The sequence below is a fragment of the Cinclus cinclus genome, chromosome 6 (assembly GCF_963662255.1).
Source record: "Cinclus cinclus chromosome 6, bCinCin1.1, whole genome shotgun sequence".
Taxonomy (NCBI): Eukaryota; Metazoa; Chordata; class Aves; order Passeriformes; family Cinclidae; genus Cinclus; species Cinclus cinclus.
Window position 1 is genome coordinate 18166029 of NC_085051.1, and position 27475 is coordinate 18193503.

The following is a 27475-nucleotide window of genomic DNA, read 5'->3' on the forward strand; positions in this document are numbered from 1 at the left end:
ATCAGGTGCTCCTTTAAGTCACTTGTCCCTCAGCTGTCCTAACCCTACAGCCTGCTTGCCAAGTAGCCCCTGAGCTTTAAGAAGAGTGTAAGTGTCTCAACTTTGTGTTCTTGGTGTCTTTCTGTCCTTTCCCAGGAAGAAACTGAAGTGAGAAGGACGTGACTGGAAAAGAACGATTTGAAGGAACAGATTCATTTCTTAACAAGATCAATTTTGAATTAAATGGCTGATAAACAGATCAGGTAACTTTTAATTTTTTTTCAAATTGTGCTTTAGGTTTTTCTTTTAAAATCTTTCAAACTTACTTTTGTTTTGTATCCAGGAGATTGCAGGAAATCACCTGATTGTCTCTTCCAACTGTAGACAGTTTTGATTCTTTCTCTTCTCCTTTCTTTCCTGCTTTTTTTGAACCTTGTTACTTTCTGTCTCTGCCATGTTGTCACATCTCTTCTTTCTTCAGTTTTTTCTCATTGCCTTTTTCTTCCTACCCTCTGCTTTCAACCCTGCACGATTCCATTCCTTTTTGTTTCTTCTTTCAAAGGTCATTCTGACCTGCTGACTTCAGCTGCTGGCATCAAGGGAGCAAAGCCAGGTCCTTGCCCAGGATGCAGTACTTGTAATGACAAAGTCCACGCAGCCTTGTGCCCTTACTCTACAGACAGTCAAGGCTTGAGTGATAGCAGGAGCATGACGTACCAATAATGATTAATGACACTCAGTGTGCACAGTGAAAACTTAAGAGTATTGATTCTGGTAAAGGCTGGATTTGAGTCTTCTCTGGAAATGAAGTGGGATTCATTTCCTGGAGGGACACAGTTCTACCTCTTGCTTCCTAAGAGCTATGTCAGGTGGACCTGCACAGTCCTCCATGTGGGTTTAATATTTTGCTGCTTTTGAAGTTGCCACAGCTAAGTGACTCCTGCATGCTGTAGGATTCCTGTGGAGTTTTTCATGTTTCTTTTCTAACATCTACTTTTCCAGGTTACCAGCTCAGGACAGGTGGGGTGAGTGGGTGAAGGAAACATGGTGACAGAGGGAAGGACATGGCAGTGCCTGAATGCTGCAGGCAAGAGAGCTGCCCCTTCTTAGCATTTGCCATGATTAGGATGTCTTCCTGTACGCCTGTCTTCTGGATATGTAAACAGTCCTGAGCTGTGCTGATAAAAAATACAGCATTGTGGAGTGTTTGTGTGCCTAGATTTGGCCATCATCCGCCACCCAATTTGGAAAGCACTTGGAACTCTTCCAACATACCCATGAAGGGCATGCTGAGATTCACCTCCACGGAGCCTGGCAGGTCTATGTTCCTGATAACCTCAGCAAAGCAAAATGATCAGACGTCTGTGACTGTTTGAAGCTTGGTATTTTAAAGAAAGAGGGGACATATCCTACAAGATAATGCCCTGGCTCTTCCAGTGTGCTCTTGGCAGTGTGAGCAGGAACTTGCTGGCAACTGGGACTAGTTAAAAGGGCTGAGGAAGAGCACTAGAAGAGGAGAACTGGGATGTATTTGTGTTCCTTCTTGTATTAAACTGAGCAAATGGCTTCATTTGCATGCTAGCCTGCATTGTTCCCATTTCACTAAGCCCTGCACACGTAGGTAGTGAGAGGCAATAGCTGTGCAGAAGCTAAATAGGACAGAGAGACCAGGCACAGTGGATTCTTATCCCTTGAGAGAGCAGAAAGCACTGACATGTGAAGTGGGATGACTCAGTCACAGGGGAAAAAGCTTTTGGTTCAGGTGCAATGGTCTTTGTTCCTCTCTCTGCCTCAAATCTCTCACCTCTCCTGCTCTGTTCATCTCTCCAGTTGATGGGACCACATGTCTGCAGTGGTCACAGGCAGTCAAGCCAAGGAGATTGTTTCTCTTACCCCTTAGTAGAACAAGATTGGTAGCAAGTGACTAAGATCAACAGCAGTGGTTTGCTGTAAGGTGAGATCAAAGGCACTGCATTTCTGCAGCAGTGCATGTGGAACTTAATTAATCTCAGTGTCTTGCTGGATACTGCCCAGTAGCCCGTCCATACTAGTTTCTCCTTACAGTGTTCATGGGGAAATCTGGATGGTTAGATTCAGATGTGATGGGAATATTGAGCAAGGGTTTCTCCCCCACAGGCAGAGGGAGAGGCTGTCTGCAGCCACAAATATTTGGCTTGCCCAGGCATGTCAGACCATTCCTCTTATTCCTGGGGTTTGGGCTGAAATTGGGGAATCTCTTGCACTTGCAGTAGCAGCAGGCAGGACTTTTGTGTCTGTCTCTCAGTCCCACCTAATATAAACCCTGTGATGATGTCCCTGTTGAAACAGGTTGAGAAGGGCAAGTGTTTGCCTGTCCCAGGTGTTTCAGGGACACTTAGAGAAGTGATGACAGTGCTGAGGCTGGAAGGATGCACTGGTTGTGCCTCATAGTCTGTGACCTGCCAACAGTGACTTCAGAGCTGAATTTTGGGAGGCTGAGTTGATCCTGTCTTCAAACACCTTCCTTCTCTATGGTGTCTCCATATTGGCACACTTTTATCTGGTCTCTAACCTCCTCCTTCAGTGTGACTGTGGGTTAAATAAGGAGAGCACAATGAAGTGAAGCTTACTGTTTGAAATTTTCCCATGTCCTGAGAACAAGTTGAGTGTAGAAATTTGCAGGCAAATCTATTCCATTCTTAGACTGTGGCACAAAGATCCCTGAGGAAACAGTCTGGAGTTGGTGGGATCTAAAAGCCTGGCTCTGCACTGAGCTTGTACACTGATTTGGGCCTGCCTTCTGGTAGTACTGTGCTGACTTAATCTCAGTGAGCACTGTCGAGTTTGGAGCAGTAGGCTGAGCTCAGATCTGTCTGCCTGTCCTTGGCACCTCTTCCTCCAGCCAGCCCTGGGGGCTGTGTGTGTGTTGTATTGGCAGGTGTTGAGGAGGAAGGAGCTTTGAGTGCAGGGCATCAGAGGTGTTGAGGTGTGTCAGTATGTCAGTCCTGATGTGTCAAGACTATGCTTGGCGCTTGTGGACAAAGTCTTTGTATTTTTTCCATCCCTCCTTTGTCTGCTTCCCTCAGGGACCCTTTAAGTTGAAACCTGGAGTCTCCATATCCTGCCTTTCCCTCAAGCATGGCTGCTTATTGATCCTCTCTGCATTTGCCTCTTGATGCAGAGTGCTCTAAAGTGCTGTTGGGGGGAATGATGTTTGCAGGACTTCACCCCACCATGCCTCAGCCAGCCTCGGCATTGCTGTTTCCAGAGGGTAATGTAGTCTGTTCCCCATCCAGAGCAGCAAGTCACCATCACGGAAGGCAGTGTGCCAATTCCCCTGGTGGGATGGTAGGCCTTGCACGCTCACCCAGCTGCAGTCTAGGACTGCTGTCAGCCACCAGTGTAATATCTGACACATCCTGAGTTCAGGGAGCCATATCCTATGCTCTACTGGAGGGAGCTGACTCAAACAGGCCTTCTTTGTCTCTGTGTGCAGTGGTTTATTGAGCATGTAAGTGCAGGACGTGTTTCTTAATTGAATTTGCTGGGAACCCATGTTTAGCTGATGTGGCTTTCACTCAGTGCCACTTGCAAGAATTCTCTGTGGGAACACCAAGAGGAGTGGAAAAAGCCCCATGCTTTGGAAGCACGTGCAGAGAGCCAGGTTTTGATTTCCCCCAGAGGTATGAGCTCACATCTCCACATCTGCGGCTGTGTGGGCTGCCAGCCTGGTGGTTTTGCCAGGCTGCTGCTTTGTGTGTATTCCCCTGGCCCTGGGCTGTGGGTCTGGAAGCAGTTTCCCATGGCTGTGGCCATCTGCTCCATGGCTGCCAGCTGGGTGCTGATGGTGGCAGCTGATGTGTCATGAACCTCTCATTAGCTGCGGGTCCAGTTGTGGTGCAGGAAAGCGTTTGTCAGTAAACCTGCTGGCTCAGATGCCACTGGGCTCTAACTGAAGGCTGTCCATGTGGTAGATGGTCCAGCACTCAGTCTTTTCTCCTCTAAGGACAACAGAAATCCTTGGGTCCTGGGCAACAGGATTTTTTTCCTGCTCCTAGTTATGTGTGGGTTAGGTGTTTGACTCCACTCCACTCATCAGTGGTTTGTCCTGATGGTATTGCTGCTTTCTCTGCCTCCTCATATACACAGCAGGAACCAAGCTTTGCTTTGTGAAAGAGCGTCCTTTGTGCTGGGGGGGCAGCCTTATCTCACAGTGATGCATTAACTCTAGTCATGCAAAAGAGCTCAGCTCTCTCCTCTTTCCCTTCCCTGGTATTATCCAGTGCTAAGACATCTGTTTCTCTCTGTCTCATCCCTTTACAGTTTACCTGCCAAGCTGATCAATGGAGGGATAGCTGGGCTGATCGGGGTCACCTGCGTATTTCCCATTGACCTGGCAAAAACTCGCCTGCAGAACCAGCAGAATGGTCAACGGATGTACAGCAGCCTGTGAGTACTGCCCACACGGGCACCATCCCTCAGGGCTTTCCACTGGGAGTCCTTCCACTTTGTTACTTCTTTCAGGTGAGCTCAGCATCTCTAGGAACTGGGCTGCCCTCAGGAACTGGGCTGATCTCAGGAAAGCCAGGGGACAGTCTGGAGCCAAGCTGTGCTAGAGCAGCTAAAGCAAACAGAACAGCTCTTAAGGCTGCTGAGCTGAGCAGAGGAGTCCTCTGCAGAGGGCACATCTGTTTGCATCCCTTGCTTGGGAGCAGCCTGTTCACTACTGCCTGGGCTCAGAACCAAAACACAAGGAATCCCGATCAGCTGATCCCAAACACAAGGGGTCTGCTGAGCTAGTCAGGTGCCTGAGGGAATTTCTGCCTCTGTTCCGTTTCCATTGCTTTGATATTGGAGATCCTTCCTTTGCTGTGTCAGTTTTAAAAAGAGGGAGCAGTTGCTCATTCCCAGTCCAGATCATTGCATGTGGACCTTTTAAAGGATCACAGGCTGACACATGCTATAGTTAGACCGGCCGTCCTGTGTCCAAAATACCCCAGGTACTGCACCTGTAGGAAAAGAAGGCATGAGTGTATCCAGCCCACTGAATTCACTTGGAGTTTGTGTTGAGTGCTTAGAGCTGCATATCTGCTGTGGGAATGTGTACCACTCTCAGCACAAGATGCTTTATCCTGGGAACCAGAGGCAGGCCTTAGTTTTCTAAAAGAATTGGTGATATTGAGAGGAAGAGGGACTGGGATTGATGAGGTATGTCCCATCCTCCTACCACTTTGTTTAGAGCTAGTGTAGCCTGATCCCTGCTCCTCCACACCATCTTTTCCTTTTACCTGAGAAGGAGAATTTGAGGCAGAGGGGGAATAGGATGGAAATGCTCTCAGTGCTGATGGCTTTAGTCTCTGTGGCTTCTTGCTCTAGCTGATGACGTGAGCTTAGGCTGTAGGTTGTGGAGCTTCCCTTGACAGTTCTTGTACTCTTTGCTCCCTGCACTGTCAGTGTGCCCTGGCTCGTTGGCAGGATGTGGCCTGTGACCACCCGTCTTGCTTTGCATCTTCTTTTGTTGTGTCCTGCTCCTGCTGTAGATTGTTTCACCTCCCTGAGGATCACTTATCCTCCTGACCTGACATGTGACAGCAGCAAGGGTTTGGGCAGGTTGAAGAAGTTGTAGGCACCCCTTGAGGCTGCCTGCCAGGATGTCTCATGCCTGGAAGGGAGCTCGGTAGGAGAGAGGCTTTTAAACTCCTGCAGTCAAGTGTAAGTCAGCTGCATAGCCAGGAATTGCTGTGAGATGAGGAGCTGTTAAGGAATACATAAGATTTACCCTGTATAGTTGAACTGGCTTTTTCTAAGAATGGGAAGGGCTGAGCTTTCCTAAGAAAGTTTCCCCTGCTACAGGGGCTTATTTTTCTGAAAATTCTGTGTGCCCATCAATACTGGATTTCCTCATTACATCAATTACCTGGTGTCTGCTGAGCACCCAGGAAGGCAGCAAGTTCCTTTAAAATGTCGGCTCTCTTACTTTAAGGTAAGATGCCTTAATTCTGCTTGGCTCAAGAGATCTTTGGTATCAGGGGAACTTTTCACTTGAAAAAGACACTGGAGGACTTCTGAGGGATGGAGAGAGCTTGGCTTTTGGGCTGTGCAGCCCCAGGTATATTATGTATCATTTTAATTGGCTGTCGGCTCCCTTTTTCCAAGGAGAGGAGAAAGCTGGACGTGGCCTTGGCTGCATCTTGTTTTGCTGCAGCTTGAGGGGCTTTAAGTGACATGCAAGCTCTATCCTGATGTAGCAGGGCTGTGTGAATATGGTGGGAGCAGCTCTTCTCACCCCTCTCCCTGCTGTGGCTTGTTCATAGCAGAATCACCGTCTCAGGGAAAATGTGTTCCCTCTAGCACTACATTGTGAGAACTTGATGGGAGGGACAGGAGAAAGGTGCACCAAGATTTCTGGGGCTTAGCAGATGTGTTAGAGGGGCTGGTCAGAAGGAGGAGACGAGTATGTGCAGGTTGCAGGGACTGGGGAGGAATGTGTGAAAGATGAGTTGCCAAAGGATTCAGTGAGTCCCAGCAGAGGGGGAAACTCATTGCCATGACTGGCAGCAATGCAGGATGGGCTCTTCACAAATAACTTTAAAACAGCCTTGACCCAGGCAGGGCCATAAAGCCCTCAAGGAAGCTCTGTATTTCCTTCTCCTCTACCTCAGCACTACTGTGGAGTTGGGAAGAAGTTTACTCCTTGTGTTGCCAAATCTCTTAAAAATATATTTGTGTTTTCATCAGCCACACTTCTCTTATTACTGCTTAAAAGAGCCTTTTGTTCCTTAAATTATGTGCATATACGTGCACGTGCACCTCTCCCTTCCTCTGTGGCTACAGCAAGTACCTGTCTCTTCCCAAAGACCCTAAAGGCAGCATCCCAGCTTCATGAAGCTGTGGTCCAGAGGGGGAAACTCTGCCAGGGAATCTGTGCAGCCTTCATGAACCATGACTTTGGAATTAGGTGTGTGTGTCTGTGCCTTCAAAAGCCTTTGAGCCATTCCAGTGCTCTGCAGGGTTTTCCCATTTGTAGTAAATGTGTTAGCAATGAGGAAGGTGACAGTTTTCCCCTTGGAGCATGGTACCCTGCCATGCTCTCCTCAGGGCAAGAGCCTGAGCGCTTGCTGCCTACTGTGGGACTTGATGTGTTAGAAGTGCGTGCATTTTAATCTGTGTGGGAGGCCACAGATGACTGAGTGTACAGGTCATCTGGTGTTCGTTTACTTTGTGTCAAATTTCAGACTAAGTCAAACAAGTCGGCATAGGGGAGTTTTGGCCCCACTTATTTCCCTTCCAGAGTTGGATTTAAAAATGCATGCACGGGGATCTGCTTGTTAGGGCATCTCATGTGCTCTTGCCATAGGGGACCCTGCATAAACAGCCCTTGCTGTGACACTTTTCCCTTTTGTGTTTCTAGAAAGCATACAGCATGTGCAGGGTGAGCGGGGGGGTTTCAAAGTCCCTGTGAATTAGGGGCTGAAATTGGACTCAGACCTCAACAATGGCACATTCAGTGGCTGATGCAGTTTCCATCTCAGCTGAGGGTTTTGCTGACAGAACGTAAATGGAAACCACTCCATTAAATTTGCTTTGTTTTTCTCTTCACTCACCCACCTTTGAGGTCCTGTGGTTCATCTCCCTCTGTTCTGTTTGCAGGTCTGACTGCCTCATTAAAACGATTCGGTCGGAAGGCTACTTTGGCATGTACAGAGGTAAGTACAGCTGACTCAGGCACAGCACAGCTTTTGCGTTGGAAGCACTGGTGCATAAGTAGGAGGAAAAGCTCTGTTCTCTGGCATATAAAGCAGTAACCTGGCAATATCCTAGGAAGTTGAACAGTGCAGCTGTTTCTAAAAATAAACTCCTCCATGCAGGTGTCTATTCAGATACCTACCACTGAGGACTTGAGTCTTCCTCATGACTGTTTTGGTGTTAAACCTTACCACTTAGTGAAGTTCATCTTTACTAGCATTTTAAGTGAAGCTGCTGGGCTTTGTTTCAGGACTGTATGTTAGGTTTCTCACCTTGGGCATGGGCAGATGGGGCAGTAGCAAACCAACTCTTAAAGTTCTGTGGTTAATGGTTGAATTTATGTCAAAGGCCTCCACCAGCATAGTCAGGCCTGCTATCTCAAGCATGCCCAAGTGCCTTGTTCAAGCATTAAGACAAGCTGCAATTAAAAAAACAAATTAAAATAATCTGCTCTCCAAAAAAACTCCCTTGGGATAGTAAAAACATCTGAGGTTGGGTCAGGGTGGAGCTTCAGTTGTTTGGTTGTTGTATGCTGACCTGCTAGAAATCCCTTGGCTCCTTGGCTCAGGCTGTCTGTTACAGCAGTGAGTTCCTCAGCTGACGTTATACCTTTTTTAGTTTAAACCAAAAATCCATGTAAGTTTTTAAAGATTTTGAGGAGAGGAGACCAGCAGGCCAAATCCTGACTTTACTTGAAGCAGAAGAAAATGTGGAATACCTCCTTGGCTTGCAGCACAGTCCAACTGGCTTCATTGACACTGAGTTCTGGCTCATTTTGTGTCCTGTTAGTCACTTGCTTGCATATGCAGTTTTTATCTGGGGTGCTCAGAAGATGGCATTCTTGGTGGCACTCAGTCACTGATAAAACCTGATTAAAGTTATACTATTATGACTGAGTCCTTGCTCTTTGTCTGTTCAAGCACAAGTCCAGAGATGCTGGTGCCTTGCTCTTGGCATGTGCAGTGTCTCTTGCTGCTTGTTCCCTACTAAGGAAACACGGGCATTGAGGCTGGCCAGCCTGGGAGCAGCACTGGCTGTTCAAGCAGTGTCTCTTGCCCAACTCCCTGGTGGGTGTTTCAGGGGAGTGTGGTGGATGGCGGGGATGGATTGGCTGCTTTGCATCAGCTTTCCTGGGAGCAGGCAACAAGACAAATAACCTCGAGGCACCCTGGCAAGCTTCGTCTTCAATGCTAGCAGTGATGTGTTCCCCTTTGACTTTTTCCAGAAGCTGGCTGCTTCTGTGTTCCTAGCCAGGAATTCGGGCTTGTGTTAACTGGTTGTAAATGTGCAATGGCAGGTTGCTTGGTGGGAGGCAGGAGGAAAGAGCTGTTCAGGGAAACTTACAGGGGAGACTGTAGGACCAAGAGTTTTTGTCAGAATCAGGACTTTTGGAATCAACAGCTTAGTCCTTTAAGGCATAGAGTGGTAGAGAGGATGTGGATCTTCAGGCCACTTGTCATCCCCAAGCAGAAGGGTGCAGAGGGTTTTGCATACCTCTTTCTTTTCCCAACTTTTCCAAAGTCTGGTCAGCCTGGTTCATGTCCCTAAATTTGTTCAGGGTGCTGATAGTTGCTTGAAATTACTTCTGACTATTCAATAGGGAGCTGGGTTGGAGAGGCCTTTTTTGAATAGCTCCTTCCAGAAAACTGTAGATATGTCAGCATGGCCAAGGTGCAAATGTGTCCCAAGAGCAGCAATCCTGGTCTCAGTGCCTCAGTTCTGTGAGTAGCCCTTCCATCCCTCTTAGGGAGAGGGTTGGTGGGTAAAATACATCCAAGGTCCATGAAGATTGTGTGAGTACTTTTCTGGAAAGAAGGTAAAGAGATGTCTGAGCCTTGCAGACAGAATGATGGAAATCAGGTGGTGAGATTGGTTCCTGCTCCTTCCAGCTGTCCTAGTTCCCCAGAAGAATTTGCTGAATGACTCACAAGATCTTATTTGCAGGCTTTAAGATGAAATTGGGAAGATTATATGTTAATGTGCTAAAGTAACAGCTGCTGCTCCTCATGGCGAAGTCACAAGTACGTAGGTTGTCCCTGCAGATCCTTTGGCCTCTGTCAGAGGACAGAAAGGGTCTGTTTGGGCACACCCGTTCCTGCTGTGTGTCTTCAGGGCTCTTTTGTATGTGAATCACATCTCCTCGGTGCAGACAGGAGAGTGGCTTGTGCTTGTAGGATGCTTTTAAGGTGTTTGTGTGGGCAAACAGTCTTTGCTTTGTATGAGTAGCCTATAGCAAACTGTGTGATATATAAGACAATCCCAACATTTCTCTCAAGTTTTTCCCCATAAGTTACAGGGATTTTTGGATTTGTTTGGGGCAGGAAGAGGAGGAGTTCCCTCGTGTTTTTTCCCATAACATCTGTGTAGCAGCAGTGCCTCGAAGCTGGATGGTGCTGTCTAGCCCTGTTTGTGCTCATGGAATTGATAGTGTGCAGCCTTAAAATATAATGCCAAGTGAATGAATCCATAGTGCCTGTGGTCCCTATGGGCATCAATAATAGGGGACCTTGGAGAGATGATCTCTCAGCTTCCTACTGCAGTCCAGCCAGAAGCCACCTAAAGATCCCAGCACATGTTCTGAGCAATCCCAGTGCTATTTGCAAACCAAGTGTTTAGCCAAGGTGGCAGGAGCCAAAGGCCCAGATCAGGCTGAGGAAGTGCCCTTTGCTATTGGTGACATTTGGAGGGTAGCTGCACTTCAGCTGCAGTAGTGTAGCAGCCCTCACTGGTCTCTGCTAATAATGTCTCCCAGTGGCATGCTGGGGATGACTCAATCCCCCTGTTATATAGGTTGCTGGTGATGCAAAAGGGCTTCCGTGAGAAATGTGTTTTAATAAAAAAAACAAGGCTTGGTGAGAAGAGGGTCCAAAAGTTGGCAAACAATTGGTTTTGCCCCTGGTTGATTTTTTTCTTTTTAGTGCTTGCTTCTTCTCAAAATGCTTTGTTTTTTAATGATTGCTTTTTATTTTTCCATTCTGTTTGTCTGTCTTTGCTTGTGGTGTATGTAGCATTGCCTGTAGGCCAAGGTTGGCTTTAGTTAGGGAAGTACTCATTGGTGTGAGCAGAATTGAAGAGACTTCACAAAAAGAAGAAGATGCTGTGGAAAGCATACAGCCAGCAGCTGGAGTATCTAATTTCTCTTCCTCCAGTAAATTGAAGCTGTTATGGATTATTCAGGACAGGGATTATCCATTCTCTGCTAAGCAGCTTTACTTAAAATATCAAAGATGTAGGAGAAAACCCAGGTTCATTAACTTTTTTTTCCCTGCATATTGCATGGTTTTACCCTCTGCTTTATTTGTAATTGAAGAGAAACTTCCAGGAAAGTCTCTTGGTTCCCAAAGGTCAGCATGTGCAAGTGTACTTCTTGTGTACCTTTCTTGCTTGATAGTTTGGAGTTTGTTTGCTTTCTTTCAGTGAACCCATTTCACTGGTTTTAAGAGTTCATGTTTTCTTCTTTCTCTTCTTGTTTTTCCAAGGAAAGGGTTATTCATGCTGTGTGTCAGTGTACAGGTGTTATACTTCATAGCCATTGGGAGTGTCATTGAAGTTGTCTTCAACTTGGCATTTGAGGAAACACTTTATGGGTAGCCACTTCCACTTAATATTAGGCTGTGTGGATTTGCCTTGTAGATCCTGATATGAATGGCATTAGAAGGTGGATGTGGAGCATGAAGGTAATTTCTCTCTTTGTGTGCAAGAGCCATGGCAGAGGATGTGGCATGATGTGTAGGAAGAATATCAAGCTGAAGCAGCACAGTCATTGGTGCCCTTAAAAGTTTGCAAAGAACCAGAAGTGTGAGAGGCCTGCCCTGCTCCCTGCTAGTTGATTTGTCTACTGTAAAAGATGATGGAATTTGTTGGATATCATGGCCAGTGTGGAATGAATGCATTGCTTTGGCTTGCTATGAGGTAGTGTTACTCTGTATTTTCTACAAAATCTGAACATGGGAGTTGAAAGGGGGGAAGATGTGTTGGGCTGCCCAGCCCTGTGCAGCAAATGCTGTCTTTTCTTGCTGCAGTTTTCTGAATGGTGGAGGTGTGTCTTCTGAGCAGAGGATGTAAGGCCAAGGATTCCTGTGTCCCACTCCCTGTTGTAGTGGTCCCAGAATTCTCACTGTGACGTTGCTTCCTGATCTGAGTAAAGTCCCCCTAAACCCATGTCTTTCAAATTTTGAAGGGTGGAGAGTCCATCCCAAGGAATAAAGGATTGAGCTGAATTTCCCTAGGTGTGTTTAGCCCTTATAACTCCTGTTAACTTGGGTTCAAAGGTCCTGAAAAAGTACCCCACCAGGTCTTTGGAGTCTAGTAGGGGTACAGGCTTCTCTGTCTGGTTCTCTCTGGAATGTGAATCTTTGGGATAAATTGTTTAAATCTCAAAGACAAGCATAAATGCCTGTATTTGTGTTTGTTCTTACAAAGGTGTTCTAGGCCATTAACAAGTCTCAAGTGTAGTTCCTTTGGAGGGCTTGGAGCTCAATGCATTTCAGTGCAGGTAGGGAGAGCTCGAGACTATCCACTGGAGGACTTTTTGAGTGTAGGATTTAAATGGAGGAGAATGTTCTGGAGTGTTAATCTAATGGTGCAAACCCCACTCTGCTGGGAAGGGACTGGCCCTTCCCTCACCCCATTTTCCCCAGGGCAGCTCAAAAGCTGTTTGCAGCCACTGTGCTGCACTAATGTTGCACTAATACCAATGTTCACGACCCACAGCAGCCAGGCAGGCCATGCAGGCCTTTCATTGTGACAGGCACAATACAGGGATTTGCTGTTTGCTCCTCACAAAAGGTCACTCCAGTGGGTGGGGGATGCAGGGAGCCAAAGCTTGTTTACACCCCAGGTCCCCCAGCAAGCCTTGCCATGGAGCTGAGAGGGGAATTTCTGTGTGCTGCAGATTGTGGTGGGCAAAAAGCCACTTCAGTGGTGGCTGTTCTGGGGGTGACACCCAGTGGTGATACATAGGGGAAGCCACTTTGCTCTAAGGACTGTCTAGAGCTGATTCTGTGCAGATGAGCCAGGTGACTTCAGCCAGCCTCCAGGTCTTTCAGTGGCTCTGCCTTTTCTGAGCTTCTTGGTAATCAAGCTGCTCTGGTGTTACTTGAGGAGGAAGCAGAGAAGGGATGCCAATGAGAAGGCAGGGCATGGATATCTCAGTACCACAAAATATTTGCAAAGGAGTTGAGACTGGTTGTTAAACCATCTTGTATTCCTTTTCTGAAAGTTTGATCTGCATCCTTCTGAATTCATAGGAATGAATCCTTGGATGAGAGACAAGGATGCATGTATACATGGTGGGAGGTAGTAGCTGAAGCTGAAGAAATTACAAAATACATATGGCAAATGGAGTAGAAACACATCTGGGGATGTTTTCACAAACCCAAGGCGTTGGGAGGCAGAAACTCTGTTAATTTTCAGTGGTGTTTTGTATTTCTAAATTACTTTGGTGCACTGTGAGCTCTCCTTCATCTGTCCTTGGTCTTGTGCAGAAGTTACAACACATTCCTGAAAGATCCAGTTAACAATTCCTTTATTCTTGTTATCCAATGGCCTTTTCCTCTTTTCCTTGCCCAGGGGCTGCGGTGAACCTGACTCTAGTGACACCAGAAAAGGCTATCAAACTGGCAGCCAATGACTTCTTCCGGCATCACCTCTCCAAAGACGGGTGAGTAGGGAATTGACCTTTTGCAATCAACTTAAAAGACACCGGCGCCTGGAACACTTCTAGTGAGACATCAGAAAAAGGTGGAATGGGAGAGTGCAATGACTGAAATATGAGTTGACCTTGAACAGCTCAGCTGGTGATTACGTTCAGGCTAAGGATGCAATATCTAAAATGGGAAATGTGAAGCGCTCCACTGGATGACTGCTCTTTATTCAAGGCTCTAAAAATAGTCCCAGACTTAAGCCAAGGTTAGCAGATCCAGAACGTGTAGTCTTAAGTATTCGAGAGGAACCCAATGTCATTGATTGTTGCTCAAACAGCTGCTGGGAGGACTCCTGTCCTCAGCACCCCATTGGATCCTCTTATGCTCTTTCTGGCTCAGAAAGGTATCAAGTCAAGTTCTGTAGACCCCAAAACCCCCTTCTCCTTTTGTACCCTGAAAATAGTTTTAGAGAGGTGGTAAATCTGAATTGACTACGGACACGTGGAGCAGCTGACCTTCAAATAAATGCTGAAGGAATAAAATTACCTGTTCAGCTTGCAAGTGGAGTTTGGTTCATGTCAGTTAAATGTAAGTAAAAGGCATAAGCTGGAGCAGTTGAGAGGAGATGGATCCTGAATATTTAATGCCACTTTCACCAAGATGTTTTCCATATTGCATGGGAAATAGTTGTCTCCCATCAGAGAGAGGCCTTTTCCCAGAGGCAGACAAGGGCATTGTCTCCAGTCCTCAGTGACAGTACATAGAATGACAGCTTGGGATATGATCCCAACAATTACCATCATCATCCCAACGGGGTGGGGCCTCAGTGAAAATACAAAGCTCCAGCACAACTACTGGGCTTAACAACTTCCCGAAACATATCACGTCAGTCCTGGCTGCTGATCACTGTCTCATCAACTTCAGTTGGGATTGTGGACTGACACAGCTTGAGAATGCATTTTTTTCCTGTACCTTTTCTTCTTTTTTTACTTTTGTTCTGGAGTCCTCTAAAGTAGCAGCTAACATACATCTGCGTGACTCATCGGCTCACAGCTCTTCATGATTTTCTGACTCAAGTCTTTGAATAGCCTGTATTCTGTGCTCTGCTCAGACAGTGGGAGGTAATGATGTCCTCCACCAAGCAGTGTGTCTCATCCCTGCAGCAGACAGGACCGCATGCCTTGGTGTACTGCAGTAAACAGCAGCACAGCTCTTTGCCACGACCTACAAAGTGGGGGCTTGGTAGCTTGTACAGGCGCAGCAGGGTGCCAACCTGCCACACCTTGTACTGCCACTACAGAATGGTTCAGTGGAAAAAATCAGACTAGCATTTTGCAACATATTTGGCATTCTGGGATAGCAGTCGCTGCTGTGATATTTCAGCCATTAAAAGGGGGACATGCCTGTCAGTCAGTGTCCTGCACCATGAGAGATAAAGGGTTCCTCAGAGGACAAGTGTGTGTGTCTGCCTCAGTGCTGAGTCCAGCTTTGAACAGGTCTTTGGGTAAGTGGGTTTCAGCTGTTTCCAAGGGCAGCTGAGGTCTTCACTGGGACCTCTTCACTGGATGGTGCACACATGACATAGATGATGTGCTGCATTTAATTCAGAATAAAGGAGCTAGAGAATTTCACCAAGAGCAAGATACCCTGTTCTCCTAAATCTCACATACTGATGGGTCTGGCATTATAGTGACCTAGAGCAGGAGCATGATACCACCCAGGTAGTGGGAGGTCTTTTTGTCTCAACACAGAGCATTTTTAGTTCTTCTAGAGTAAAGAGAGGTTGGGCCACAGTTAGGTGACAAGAGCTATGTGGAGTCAAAAGTCACTCATCTAATTCAATCACCACGGGGGGGCTTGGATGAGTGAAATCTGGTCAGCTGTGCTCTTGAGGGTAGCCAGTGTGGACTGGACAGGGAGGCAGAGCCTTGATATTACTATGGTAGATGATTTAAGGTGTTTCTACCTAGAAATGTCACCCCAAAATAAGATGGGAAGAAAAATACCTTGCAGGTTTGCTGTGGCTGGTATAGGCTATGAATGTGGGATCTAGCAATTTTCTCCCTTGGGATACTTCTGTCCTCTCCTCCCTAGTTTCCTTACTAAGACGGGGCAGGATTAGCAGTGCTCGAATTCAAATGCCTCTCCTACCCGGGACCCAATAAGATGCATACCTGCTAGCACATCACAAGGCTGGGCCACCTATTTCACAATTCTAGCCAAAACCCAGTATGAACAACAAAATAGCATGGGGTTAGAAAGGTGAAGCCTGGAGCTGCCTGGCACATGAATGTGGTTTTATTTCTTCTATCAAGAAATAGTTGCATCAGTCAAGGTGTTACACTGGGCAAAGCACAGTAAGGGGGTTTAGGATCAGTGTAAGGCTGGATCAGCAAGACCTTGGTTCAGCTCCACCAGAGTCCTTTTTGCACAAGCCAGTCTGTCTGCTATGTATATTCATAGATGCTGTGCCCTTAGGTCAATATTCCAAAGGATGTTTTGACTCAAAGCTGCAGAAGGCTGCTAGACCTGCTTACATTGAATGCCTTTGTGCTAAGCTTCTAGCACGTCCCTTGCTTGAAATATGTTGCACGAGTTGGCGATCCTTTTCTGATAAAATGTGCATGTCCTACCAGTATTTGCTGGTTAAAATATGTGGTATTAAAATAGACGTCTGTGTGCAAGAGGAGGAAGCATGTGGACCAGAGAGTGTGGCAAATCCAGCATGACTCAAAGTAAATTCCAGTTAAACAACAGCTTTCCGTGTACATTAATGTATTTATTTTTATTCTTTGCAAAGCTTAGTGTCAAAATTGCTTTTAAACTAGGATGAAAAAGTGGCATAAAGCCTATTTTTGAAAGGCCAGACTGCAAACAGCACCTGTGGTGTAGGAAGCTCCTGACTACAAATTGCTGGAGGAATATTTTAGGGTTGTTATCACTACAGGTTTGTGCTAGACTGCCTTTTCCCTGACTCTGCTCTTGAACACTGGAGGTAGAATATTGGAGCAGCAGGTCCTCCCAAGGGATCTCATGCCCTTAATGGTGCAGCTCTCTCCCTAAGTGTGCAGGTGTGCGGGTGTGTATTCCTACAGGTCTCTCCACCCTGAGACTAATTCCTGCTTGTACCATGCTTTTTCCCTCCTTTTGGTGCAGGGAGCATGTGTGCTTACAGGCTGGGGGATGTAATTTCTGCTTCTTTGCCAGTTTGTATTTCTTTGCCAATTTCAATTTTGATGTCAAGGCCATTATGACAGCCCACAGCTACAGCTTTTTGTGTTCTCAAAGAAACAAAACTGAGCTGTCCCAGGCTGTCTTGGTCATGTAGGAATGAGGGAGGCCTGAATGAGTTGTGTGAGTGCTGAAAACATGCTTGCTCTGCCATGGAGGAGAGGAAGGAGACCAAGATAGTGAAAAGCCTGAAGGGCACCCCATGACCATGACTAAAAAAGGAGATGAGGGTCAAGTGATTTCCTGTGATGATTTTGACCTGAGAGCCTTAGCAGTTCCCAGGAGAAGAAGGTGACCTACAGAAGAATCTCCAGGCAGATCTTTGTTTCTGTGTCATTCTGTGCAGAAGAGTTTTCACTAGGCTAGGGAAGGCAGAAGGTGGAGAGAGGGAAAGCTTTCAGTCTTCAGGCTGCTGGAAACAGATGGGGTTTTTTTAACTCTGGCTTTTTGAAGCTGCATGTGTTAAGAGACTCAGTCTCATGGCTGCTGTTAAAATAAGAGTGGCTTCATTGTCCAGAAGAGAGGGTGTGAGAAGTTACCAGGGCTAGGTGAAGCACTTGGGTGTGAAGCTGAGAAGGCAATTTAGATTGATAGTACACCAGTATTTAAAGTAAGTAATTGATTATTGGGTGCTCAGTGTGTGAGGCCTCTTTGATTGATTTAAGTATTGCCTACTTTTTATATCCTTTTTTAATCTGGATGTTAAACACTTAATAAAATCACTTCCTTTAAAGTGTCCTACAAGGTTTCATGTTTATCTCCAAAGTGTGGAGTCCCAAATAGCTGTTTTGTTGGGCATGTGTTTGCCAGTTTTTCTTCATTTTTCAGGTTCTTGGTTAAATATTCTGCCTTGGCTGCAGTGAAGAGTGTCTTATGCCTTCTTACATAAGCAATTTGTTGCTCATAGAAACTTTCAGTGTCCCTGGATGAATTTCCTGCTGCTCTTCTCCAAGGTGTTACTCCCTTACTTATCCTGTCCTGTTTAATCTTGACCTTTATTTTGTTTGTTGTTTTTGAAGCAGAGGCTGGCAATCTGCTGTCTTAGCAGCTCGGATTCCTACGAAGACCAGCATGACTGACTTAATATTGCTTTTGCTGATGCTAGCAAGTTTTCTTCTATTCTTCCTCCTCCTGTTTTGTATCTTTGCACAGGAAAAAGAAATAGCCAACTGGTAATCCTGGGACAAGGAAGGTACTTTTCCTTCAGTCTTATGCAGATGTTGAGACTGGAACTTTTGTCCATTGCTTTTCCAGCTGATACATCTCCCCAGGGGTCTTTCCTTCATCTGCTCTTCTTTCAGGCTCTCCTAAAATACTTGGACCATCTCTTCTGTGGCATGAGTTGAAGGATCAATTGCATGGCCTGGTTGATCATTGAGCTGCAGAACACTCTTGGGCTGTAAAGTGAGGCTTTCAATTTAGGGAGAAGGAGTGCTGCTGCTAATCCTGGTGCTGAGCTGCTGTATCACCCTGCATACACTGTGCTTGGTCTTTCTTTGGCACTTGTGTTTCCAGACAGCCTCTCCTGCAATTATCCACTGGATACTCAGACACTTCTTTAATGTAGGTAGAACTCCTCCAACTCACTGAGACTTGAAAGTGGGGAAATCTCTCCCTTCCCCTTGAGAAGGAGACAGGAGCTGATAATGTCACTGTGTCAATTCACAAACAGCTTGGGGAGTGCTCTTTTATTTAGCACACAGAGTTCAGGCAGTTGCAATGGATTGAAGCTGTTGACATCTAAGGTTAGCCAAAAAGTAAATGCACTTTCAACTGTTAGTCTGGAGGGAGATAGAGATGTGCTGTTTAATCACAGAATGCACCCATGGGAGGAACATTGTCCTTGTCATCATTCCAGGCACATGTCTTGGGATGAAATGTGAGTTATGTCTGTGTTCAACATGCTCTGTTGTGTTACCCTGTCCATTGTTCGCTTCCACAAATGTTCACATTGGAACAAAACACTTGGGATTTCCTACCAGGGCAAACCTGATGCAGGTACAGAGTCAGCCTCCTCTTGATTTAGTCCAAACATGCAACACAGAGCTCCTGCACGTATCTGGAATAATGATTTCTAGATCAACATTTAATCTGTTCCACATCAGTACTTTATTTGGCTTGTCTGAGGCATTTTTGAACTGGCACACTAGAAGTGAGAGGGAACCTGTAGTGAGAACTGTATTGCTTTTACATTTCCAGCATGATAGCTCCAGCTTTTCTGAAGTTGCAGTAGCTTGTTGTTCTCCCTTGGAAAATCAGGGGTTGGATTAAAGGGACTGACTGGCAATTTGTGTTCACATCCCCCCCATGTGACTGTGGCAGGGAAGGTGCTCTTCTTTGAAGGACAGTTCCTGTTTGCTGGTCTTCTAATCCATATCAAAGACCCCCTATTTAAATTGTTTGAAAGGAACTAGCTCTGGCTGCTTTGAAACTCCTGGGGAGCTTTCTACAACCTCTTGAGCTGACAGACAGAGGGAGAGGTTATTTTGTGTGAGGAAGGTGATGTCCAAGCTAGGTACTTGGGTAGGAAATAGAAATTGATTGCTCTGTATGGATGTTTCTTTAGCTCAGAGATTTCCTCTCTGGAAATGTTGCCATCCTGATTCCAGAATGTCTGGTTCTGGTCCCTGCCCAAACATAGTAAATTCCCACATGGCCAAGATTTTTCTGAAACTACACTGCTCCCATGTGACGTCGATATACCAATGCTGTCAGAGATCCTAATTTTGAACAGATTGCTCCCAAAAAGCCTTCCATAAACCTCTAGTTCCTGCTTTTTTACTTAATTTCTCAGCTCTAGTTTGAAACTCTAGTTTAAATCAAGCATGAATCTCCTCCCCTTCCTATTTGACATTTTTGGTTTGTGACAAATTAATAGGTCAGTAAAAAATGTGGAACAATTGACTGCTGCCAGTGCAGAATTTGAGGCTATTTGGTATGTGTTATATTTAATACTGTCTTGCTGTGATAAAAGATGGTTTCTGCATTTGTAGAACCAGATCTTTGCTGGTGTTGCAACTTTTGAAGTTAGTTGAGATATGCCAGTTTTTAAACCACTGAGGACAAGGTGGGTGTTGCCTTAAATATTTAAACCCCTTTGTTGTCTGGAGATGAGCAGTTTTCAAACTTTCTTTTTATGTGCAGACTGGTAAGGTTTTGCAAAGGCAGTTTCACCCCTGTATGGCAGCTTTTAAACCTCCTGTCAAAAGCTTTTCTTATCTTAAGCTATTTTTTTTTCTTGAACTCTCCCCAGTTCCCAGGATGTGCAAACCAAAAGCTGAAAGCCCATGTTCTAGATGCTTTTGATGTACCTGTTTGACATCTCTAAAATACACCCACATACGTAAATCCTTCCTTGGGTCATACTGGCATAGCTCCATGGAGTTCAGTCAAGTCAAGGCTGAATTTAGTTGGCTGGGATAATGGTCCAAGATGAGTATGTAGGCCAAATCTTCCTGATCTTTTGAACTGGTTATCAAAGCAGTCACCCTGGATGAAAGCCAGAAGATATGTACTCCAGGGATGCTCCAGGGCTCTTGCTAAAGTGGGAAGGTGCTCTGCTGTGCCAAAGAGAGATTCTGGCAGCCAGCTCCTTTGGGTGGTTTGCTTCCTCCCACAGCCAGGCTGGGGATTGTGCAGTCTTGCTGCTGACTGTATCGAGCCACTCAGAGACTGGTGCTGTGCTTCAGGGCCTCACAAAAGGCACAAGTTGGCCACCTCCAAGTGGCAGTGGCAACCTCTGGATTTGCACACCCTAGTTCCTCTATACCTCCAGGAAAGCTTGCTGTGCACACTTCAGCACTCTGTGGAAGGCATTGTTCTTTGCAGCTCCTCATCTGTGGGGAAATTTGGAAAGAGGAGACTGAAATTTTCCTTTTTTCAGCCTTATAGGAGAACTCTATATTTAGTCACTGGTAATCTCTGTTGTGGCTCTGTGCCTCTAATCCCCTGCTCTCACATCCTCCCTGGAGAAGATGAGAGGTGGAGAAATCAGCCCAGCTTACGTGGTGGGCCAGGAGGATTACAGTGCATCTGCCCTCCCTTTCCTGTAGGAAACTGCTTTGCTGGCCCACTGCCCCACAGCTGTGCTGTGTGTGTGCTTGTGAAACCCCTGGCAGGGGAGTGTGCCTGGGCTGTGCAAGGGAATGGGGAATATCACTGTGGGACTGCTTATGCTCCAGTGTGGGGATGTGCTGTGAGCAGGTTAAGATGAGGTGTTGCTGCAGAGCAGGGCTGGGGGAGGTAAAAACAGTACTTGCATTTAAAACGGGAAAAAGAGGAGGCTGTTTCTCTCGGGCTGTATGATTTATACACACTTCTTTTTTTAAACCCTTTTAGAAAAGAGCAGGTCAGACGTACTTTTTAATCAAGTCAGTGTTTTCTGATACCAAGGTGTGAGATTTTTTTACAGGGCAAAAAACACATCACTTTCTGAAAACCGAAACTTAATGGCATTTTGCATCTTGAGTTCCTCTTTTTAGTCTTAGCTGGGCTTTTTCATAGCTTTGGAATGGAGGGGTCAATGAAATGCTGCATTTTGCTGGGTGAGAATATGTTGTTGATAGTCCCTGCTCTGTAGTGCAGAGAATGCATAAATCTTCATTGCTGAAGGTCCACTCCATCCCTTGTCTCTCAGGGAGGACCAGTTTAGTGCAAAGGCTGTTTGTTCAGGTTTGGAAGACCTGGTAAGATGAAGCAGCTCCTAATCACAGAGAAGCTACCTTCCTGATTCATATTTGCTGTTTATTCTTTGCTTTTTGCTTTTTTTGTTTATACTTTGCTTTTCACAGAGAATTCCAAAGCAGCAAGTGGAATATTTTCCCTCCTTGCTCCTTGTCCTGTGGTCTGTGTTTGTTGACAATTTTTAAGGGACTAGACTGGCAGGAAGAAAGCTGCTTATCCCTCTTAATGCTCAGGTCCTCTGATGCCCTCTGAAGTGATACCCTTTCTGAAAGCTGTGCCCTGACCAGGGGCACCATCAGGCTGGAAGAGAGCTGCAGTGCTCTGGCTGTGGGTGAAGGGGGCTGTGCGCTCCTGCCTGGGGCTGTTCTGGTGGGGCTTGTGGCTTTTCTGAATGTTCTGTTTCTGGGGACAAAATGAGTCTATTCTGCAGGTCGGGTGGTGCTGGCAGAGATGCCAAGCCTGGGCTATGCTGAACTGTCAGGCCTAGCAGGTTCTGCTGCCCCCTTGGCTGCCTTTCCTGTAACCCCCAGGGTCAGAGATGTGCCCCGAACCTTGTACCCAGCTGCCCAAGTGTTATTCCAGGCCACCCCCTCTGATGGATTCTTTCTCCCTTTTCTTTGAGCAGGAAAAAGCTGACACTTCTGAGGGAGATGCTGGCAGGCTGTGGTGCGGGTACCTGCCAGGTGATTGTCACCACTCCCATGGAGATGCTCAAAATCCAGCTGCAGGATGCAGGACGCATTGGTACGTGGACTTTTCTTCCCTGTGCCCTGAGCAGGGAGAGGGGAAAGAGCTGGAATTGGACTTCGAAGGCAGAGCTGAGAGGATGAGTGGAGAAAACCCTTTTCCTTCCTCTTGCTCTCCTATGTCAGAGATACTGCAGATGTAGCAGAAGTTTCTCCTCCTCTTCCCAGCTTACTTCCCCCCACACTTTGCTCAGCTGGCTTTGCAGAGGCCCTTGCAGTTACAAAGGTGGTGGGATTTTTGCTCAAAGCAATAGGCTTGGCAAGCAAAACAGCAAATGCTGTTGGTGGATGGAGAGACAGGAGAAATGACTGGGTGGTCAGCTTGTGAGTGATTCAAACTTGGTAGATCCTGTGCACCCAAGAAGGGATTAACATCCTCCAGTGCATTTCCTGTGCTGCTTGCTCCATCTCCATGTTTTCTGATTTCTGTTTTTATTCCCTTCTACTCTCCTGTAGCACCTCCCTAACAGCTTCCCAAGGGGATGTGTTATTTCCAAATGACTTGTCTCCCCTTGTACTCTTTTTCCCTCCTGACAAAAGCAGCAGTTGTCTTGGTTGAAGCAGTAAATAAAATTCTCCCAGTGCACTGGATTTGAACAAGGTTTGGGATCAGGCTCTTGGGACTGTGGGCGTGAGCTGGCAGGCAGAGGCAGGAGGGAGTTTGAGCCTTTTGGCTGAAACACTGTGAGTGTTTCTGGTGAGAATGAAGACCAGAGAGTCTGGCATGGAGACTCTGGGGGAAAGAGCTGCTTGCTCTTTCCTTAGTCTCTTCCAGAGGTCAGTCTGGGCTATGGTGTAACTTCCCAGGAGCCCTGCATGACACTGTTAGATACCATGTTTATGGCCCTTCCTGGAAAATCAGCCAATTTGTCCTTTAATCTCTCATTTGATGTGGCATTCCTGAATAATCACGGATTTACTTTTTCTTTTCTCTCTTCACTGGTTTTGCTGCAGACCTTATCCTCTTTGTGCGTATTATTTTAAAATGTTCGAAGGATTTAAGCCATGGTTTGAGGGTTCAGGAGAGGTTTTCAATGCTGTGAACAGCCTGTTCTCTGTGGTGTGCCAGGAATTACTTACAGATTGAAGTGCTCTCCATCTTCTGGCCAAAGGGCTGAAGTGCATCAGTTTGAAAAGTGGGGAAACCGGGATGTGTTTATAAACATGACTGAGAAACTCCCCAGGTTAATGATTGCTTTCAGGGAGGGAGGCAAAGAACAGAACCTGGGAAGCCGTCTCATTTATGGACATCTTGTTTGTGATACTGGCAGTTCAGGGACACACCTGGAAGCAGGGACTGTCCCCTGCCTGCTCACAGCAGCTCCCGTTCCAGCACTGCAGAGACGGTGCGTGACAGGATGCTCCTGCCTGGGCAAACCAGCTGGTGGGACAGCACAGCCGCCAGCGTGGTGGTGTGGCAGCACTGTCCGAGACGGGACAGTGAGGGACATGGGCAGAGCGCAGGAAAAGCTTGCAGGGCACCTGCCTGGCATGTGTGTGTGCTGTGCTGCCCTGGAGATGCGGCTGTCTCTGCCCGTGCCGTGGCACGGGCAGCAGGAGGCTGCCGTGGGTCCCTTCAGACCGGCTGGCGCTCTCTCCACAGCGGCACAGAAGAAGCTCATGGCGGCGCAGGCCCAGCTCTCCTCCTCCCCCGCGGCGGCAGCCGAGCCGGCCGTGGAAACGCGCCCCACGGCCACCCAGATAACCAGGGAGCTGCTGAGGAGCAAAGGCATCGCCGGACTCTACAAGGGCCTGGGAGCCACGCTGCTAAGGTAGGATGGCACGGGCTTCAGCACAGGGCACTGCTTCCCAGTCTTGGAGCTAAAGCACCACCCACCCCAGGGATGAGCCTGCAAAGGAGGCGTTGGCTTCAGCTTGGCTTAGTTTGGTTTCCGTGCACGGGTTTTGTACGCCCAAGAAGGGAAGGTCAGAGAAGTGAGGGAGGGTATCTTTTTGTTCCTGGAAGACTTCATTCTTCTGCTTTCTGTGGAAGGTTTTTGTCTGCCTCATGGTCTGTATTTTCACACTGTACAGAAGTCCTTGTGAGCTGGCAAAGTAAAACTTTCACCCTGAGACCCCAGAGTGTGCAGTGGGAGCTGCCCCATGGAGCATGTTGGATGCAAGGGCCGGTGCCTGCTCTGACACTTTGCCTGGGCTTTCACAGCATGAGTCTCCTCTAGCTTTAGCAAAGGTAGAGCTAAAGCAGCACCTGGGGGGATGGAGGGCAGGATGGAACCTCTCATAAGTGACAAAAGTGATCACAGCAGTTGACCTCTGAATGTGCTGGTGTCTTTGGTTTGAGTGTTGAAAAAAAGGGGGAGCCCATTGATCCTTCAGGGCTGCATGCCTCCTGTGGGCCTGTTGTCCTGTGTGCAGTCACTTTTGCCCCACTGACTTTCAGGTCCTGTCTGCATTAGAATCACAGAGCCAGGATATCTGCATTGCACTCATGGCTGTGCTGCCAGTGTGTGATGCCTTCCTTTGCTCAGTTTGTTGGAGTCCCATGCTGACTTGGCTCATCTTTGCTCTTTCTTCCCTTTTTTGCTTCCCCAATGCAGGGATGTCCCATTCTCCATTGTTTACTTCCCACTGTTTGCAAACCTGAACAAGCTGGGCCAGAAAGACCCCAATGTCAAGGCTCCGTTCTACGTGTCCTTCCTCTCCGGATGTGTGGCCGGCAGTACGGCTGCAGTGGCTGTCAATCCTTGTGATGGTGAGTCCTGAGTAGCCTGTGGTGGTGGCCGGTGCCAAGTGACTAGAGTCAGGGGCCCAGGCTGAGCCAGGTGAGGAGGAGGGTGACTGTGCCAGCCCTTTTGCAGCATCAGCACACAGAAAGGGACAGTTCTGCTGTCTCCAGCTCTGATGGTGTGAGTTCAGCTGAGCTACAGCTTTGGCTACAGCTTGCACAGAGGTTTGCAGTACTTATTAGGTATATCAGGAAGAGGGTGTCATGTATTTCAGTTATTCTTGGCAGAAAGGACACATTTCCATGTGGAGTGATAATATGCAGACCACTTACAACTATATGGTCTGGGACAAATAGGGGGAGCCTCAGATCTGTGGCCTTTTCTCCTGCTCCATAGTATCTGCCATAAATACCATGTTGGTTTCTCTCCTGTGAAAAACACCAGAAAGTGACTGCTCTCTCCCCAGCACCGTGCATCGTCCAAGGTGTGAAGAAATGTAGGAGCAGAATTGTGTATTTTAGGTACCTCTTCCAGAAGGAGATGAGCATTTGAAAATAAGTTCCCACTTTGCAGAGAGTGAAGCTTAAGTCAGCTTTTGGAACCTTGATGACAGTGAGGGAGGGAGGGGTTAGGTTTTGGGTGGCTTTGTGTTTCTTTTATCTATTTGTAAAGGAATGGGTTTGTTTGCCCTGATAAGTGTATGAAAATTGTATTCTTACTAATTTTGGTTTGACCATTTCAAAGGCATTACTCAGGGTGGCTCTTGCCTGCTATGCCCTCAGTGCTCACCAGTGTCTCCCCTCTCTTTCCCTCCCCAGTGATCAAAACGCGGCTGCAGTCCTTGCAGAGGGGAGTGAATGAGGACACCTACTCGGGGATCCTGGACTGCACCAAGTAAGAATCCTTGTGACAGAGGCACCACATCAGGTGTTTGGCAACTGCTGCTGTCTGCTGCCAGGCAGGCAGTGCAGCTTCTAGACCCAACCAGCAGCTGTGATTCATGTTCCCTCTGTCCCTGTGCTTTTATCAATGAATCTGTCTAGCTGGGGATGTATATATAGACATATGAGCAGAGGTATATATATAGTTTTATAAAAGAGAACTTCTTCCCATATTGAGCAAGAAAAACACGGCATTTATATTTAAATATTTCTGTCCAAATCCCAGTAGTCATAACACTGAGATTTTATTTCTGCAAAGGGAGGCAATGCTGTGGTAGTCTCTCCCAAGGCCCCGCTGTTGGAAAATCCTACAGTATTGAGTCTGAGATCCCTCCTGGGACTGTTCTGCACAATGTCTGCAGGAGCACTGGCAGAGTAAGCTGTCCCCAGCTGCCTTATCCTCCAGTTCTCTGCTAAACTATGGTCTGGCTGCTTCAAAACACAAAGGGACTTCTTCTGCTTTTGTATTTCTGTGGTAGCCAGAATCTGTTGCCGTCTGGCTCTGTCCCATGCTGCGGGTGGAGCTTTTGAGCAGGGGGACCTCTTGTTGCAAACATGGGGTTGTCTTAGCTGTACTTGCAGACACAGGCAGACACTTCTGCTTCTAGACAGATGTAGGGATGGGGCAAATTTCTGCATGGCCACTTGCAGAGCACTTGGGCAGTGATGGGTGATTTGCTGGAGGCTGTGCCAGGCAACAGATGTTGCCTGGGTTTAGTCACTGGAGGGAGGCAGAAAGGCAGGGCATGGCCAGGGGCTCTCCTGGAGGGCTGGGATGGACACTTAGCTGTCTGTGCCATTTCTCCCCAGGAAGATCTGGCAGAGGGAAGGGCCCACGGCCTTCTTCAAAGGGGCCTACTGCCGAGCCCTGGTCATCGCTCCTCTCTTCGGCATTGCACAAGTTGTCTACTTCGTCGGCATCGCGGAATTCCTGCTGGACATGCTCCCCAAGCACCGGGCCTAGCCCTGGGCTGGCTGCGTGTGCCCTCCCGCCCTCTGCAGTGCTGGATTCGTCCCTGTGTTCGCCATCCATGTCGATAGATGTCAGAGCAACAGCACAAAGGGTTCGCGCAGGGACGCGACGGGACCTGGTGCCCAGACAGGCGAATGCGGGGAGGGAGAGAGTCCCTTCTATGCTGCCGTCTGGAACCTGCCCCCTCACGCTCCTTCCACGGACAATACTTAATTATTCCTCTCTCTCACTCTCTGTCTCTTTTTAATTTCATGGTTTTTTGGTTTTAAATTGTTATTCTTAAGGACACTGGTAAGCACAGACTGGGCTTGCAGACGCAGAAGTCTCCTCTCAGTCTTGGGGAGGAGGAGAGATGGGAAAGAAATAACTTCAACCCCCGTCCACCTCAGTTTCCCTTTCTACCTGGAGCTGCCAGCCATCTGAGGAGGACCTGGAGGGGCAGCTGTGTCCCCTCAGCACCTCCTTGGCTCTGCTGACCTCGGGTCAAGAGTCAATGCTGCACAAAGGGGGCTTTTCTTGCTGCTGGAGGCAGGGGTAGGATGCTGGATCTGGCAAGTTCCTTGGCCTGGAAACCTTCAGTCCTCCCTTTTTAAAAACTAGCTGGACTTAAGTTAATTGTGATTGTTCCTATTGATTTTGTAATTATTTTTGTTTTAAAGCAAAGGGATATCCCTCCTAACTAGGTGTCACAGGCACATCGGGTGAGGTGCAGAAATAAGGTGTCTGCTCTGTAGGGAACATGTCTGTGGGATCACATGAATGTCCAAAGGTGCTTCCCTGCTTCGCTACAGCCATGGAAGTGAGAGGAACTTGGGATCAAGTTGTTTTTCGTGTGGGGTGGTTTTTGTGGGGTTTTTCCTTGTTG

The 27475-nt window shown here is 47.2% G+C and overlaps 1 protein-coding gene across 3 annotated transcripts; it reads left to right on the plus strand.

Moving 5' to 3' along the window:
* Nucleotides 1-222: 222 nt before the first annotated feature.
* Nucleotides 223-26601, plus strand: SLC25A22 (solute carrier family 25 member 22). Of its 3 annotated transcripts, none has more exons than XM_062494841.1 (9): nucleotides 223-242; nucleotides 4282-4407; nucleotides 7609-7664; nucleotides 13276-13366; nucleotides 21889-22011; nucleotides 23590-23781; nucleotides 24568-24722; nucleotides 25515-25590; nucleotides 26448-26601. In XM_062494841.1, exons 1-9 carry the CDS (start codon nucleotides 223-225, stop codon nucleotides 26599-26601), a joined length of 993 nt encoding a protein of 330 aa, XP_062350825.1. The 3 variants fall into 3 exon arrangements, with proteins under 3 accessions (XP_062350825.1, XP_062350826.1, XP_062350827.1); XM_062494842.1 differs by having other exon boundaries at nucleotides 21889-22007; nucleotides 23613-23781; XM_062494843.1 differs by having other exon boundaries at nucleotides 7609-7652; nucleotides 21889-22007; nucleotides 23613-23781.
* Nucleotides 26602-27475: the final 874 nt, after the last annotated feature.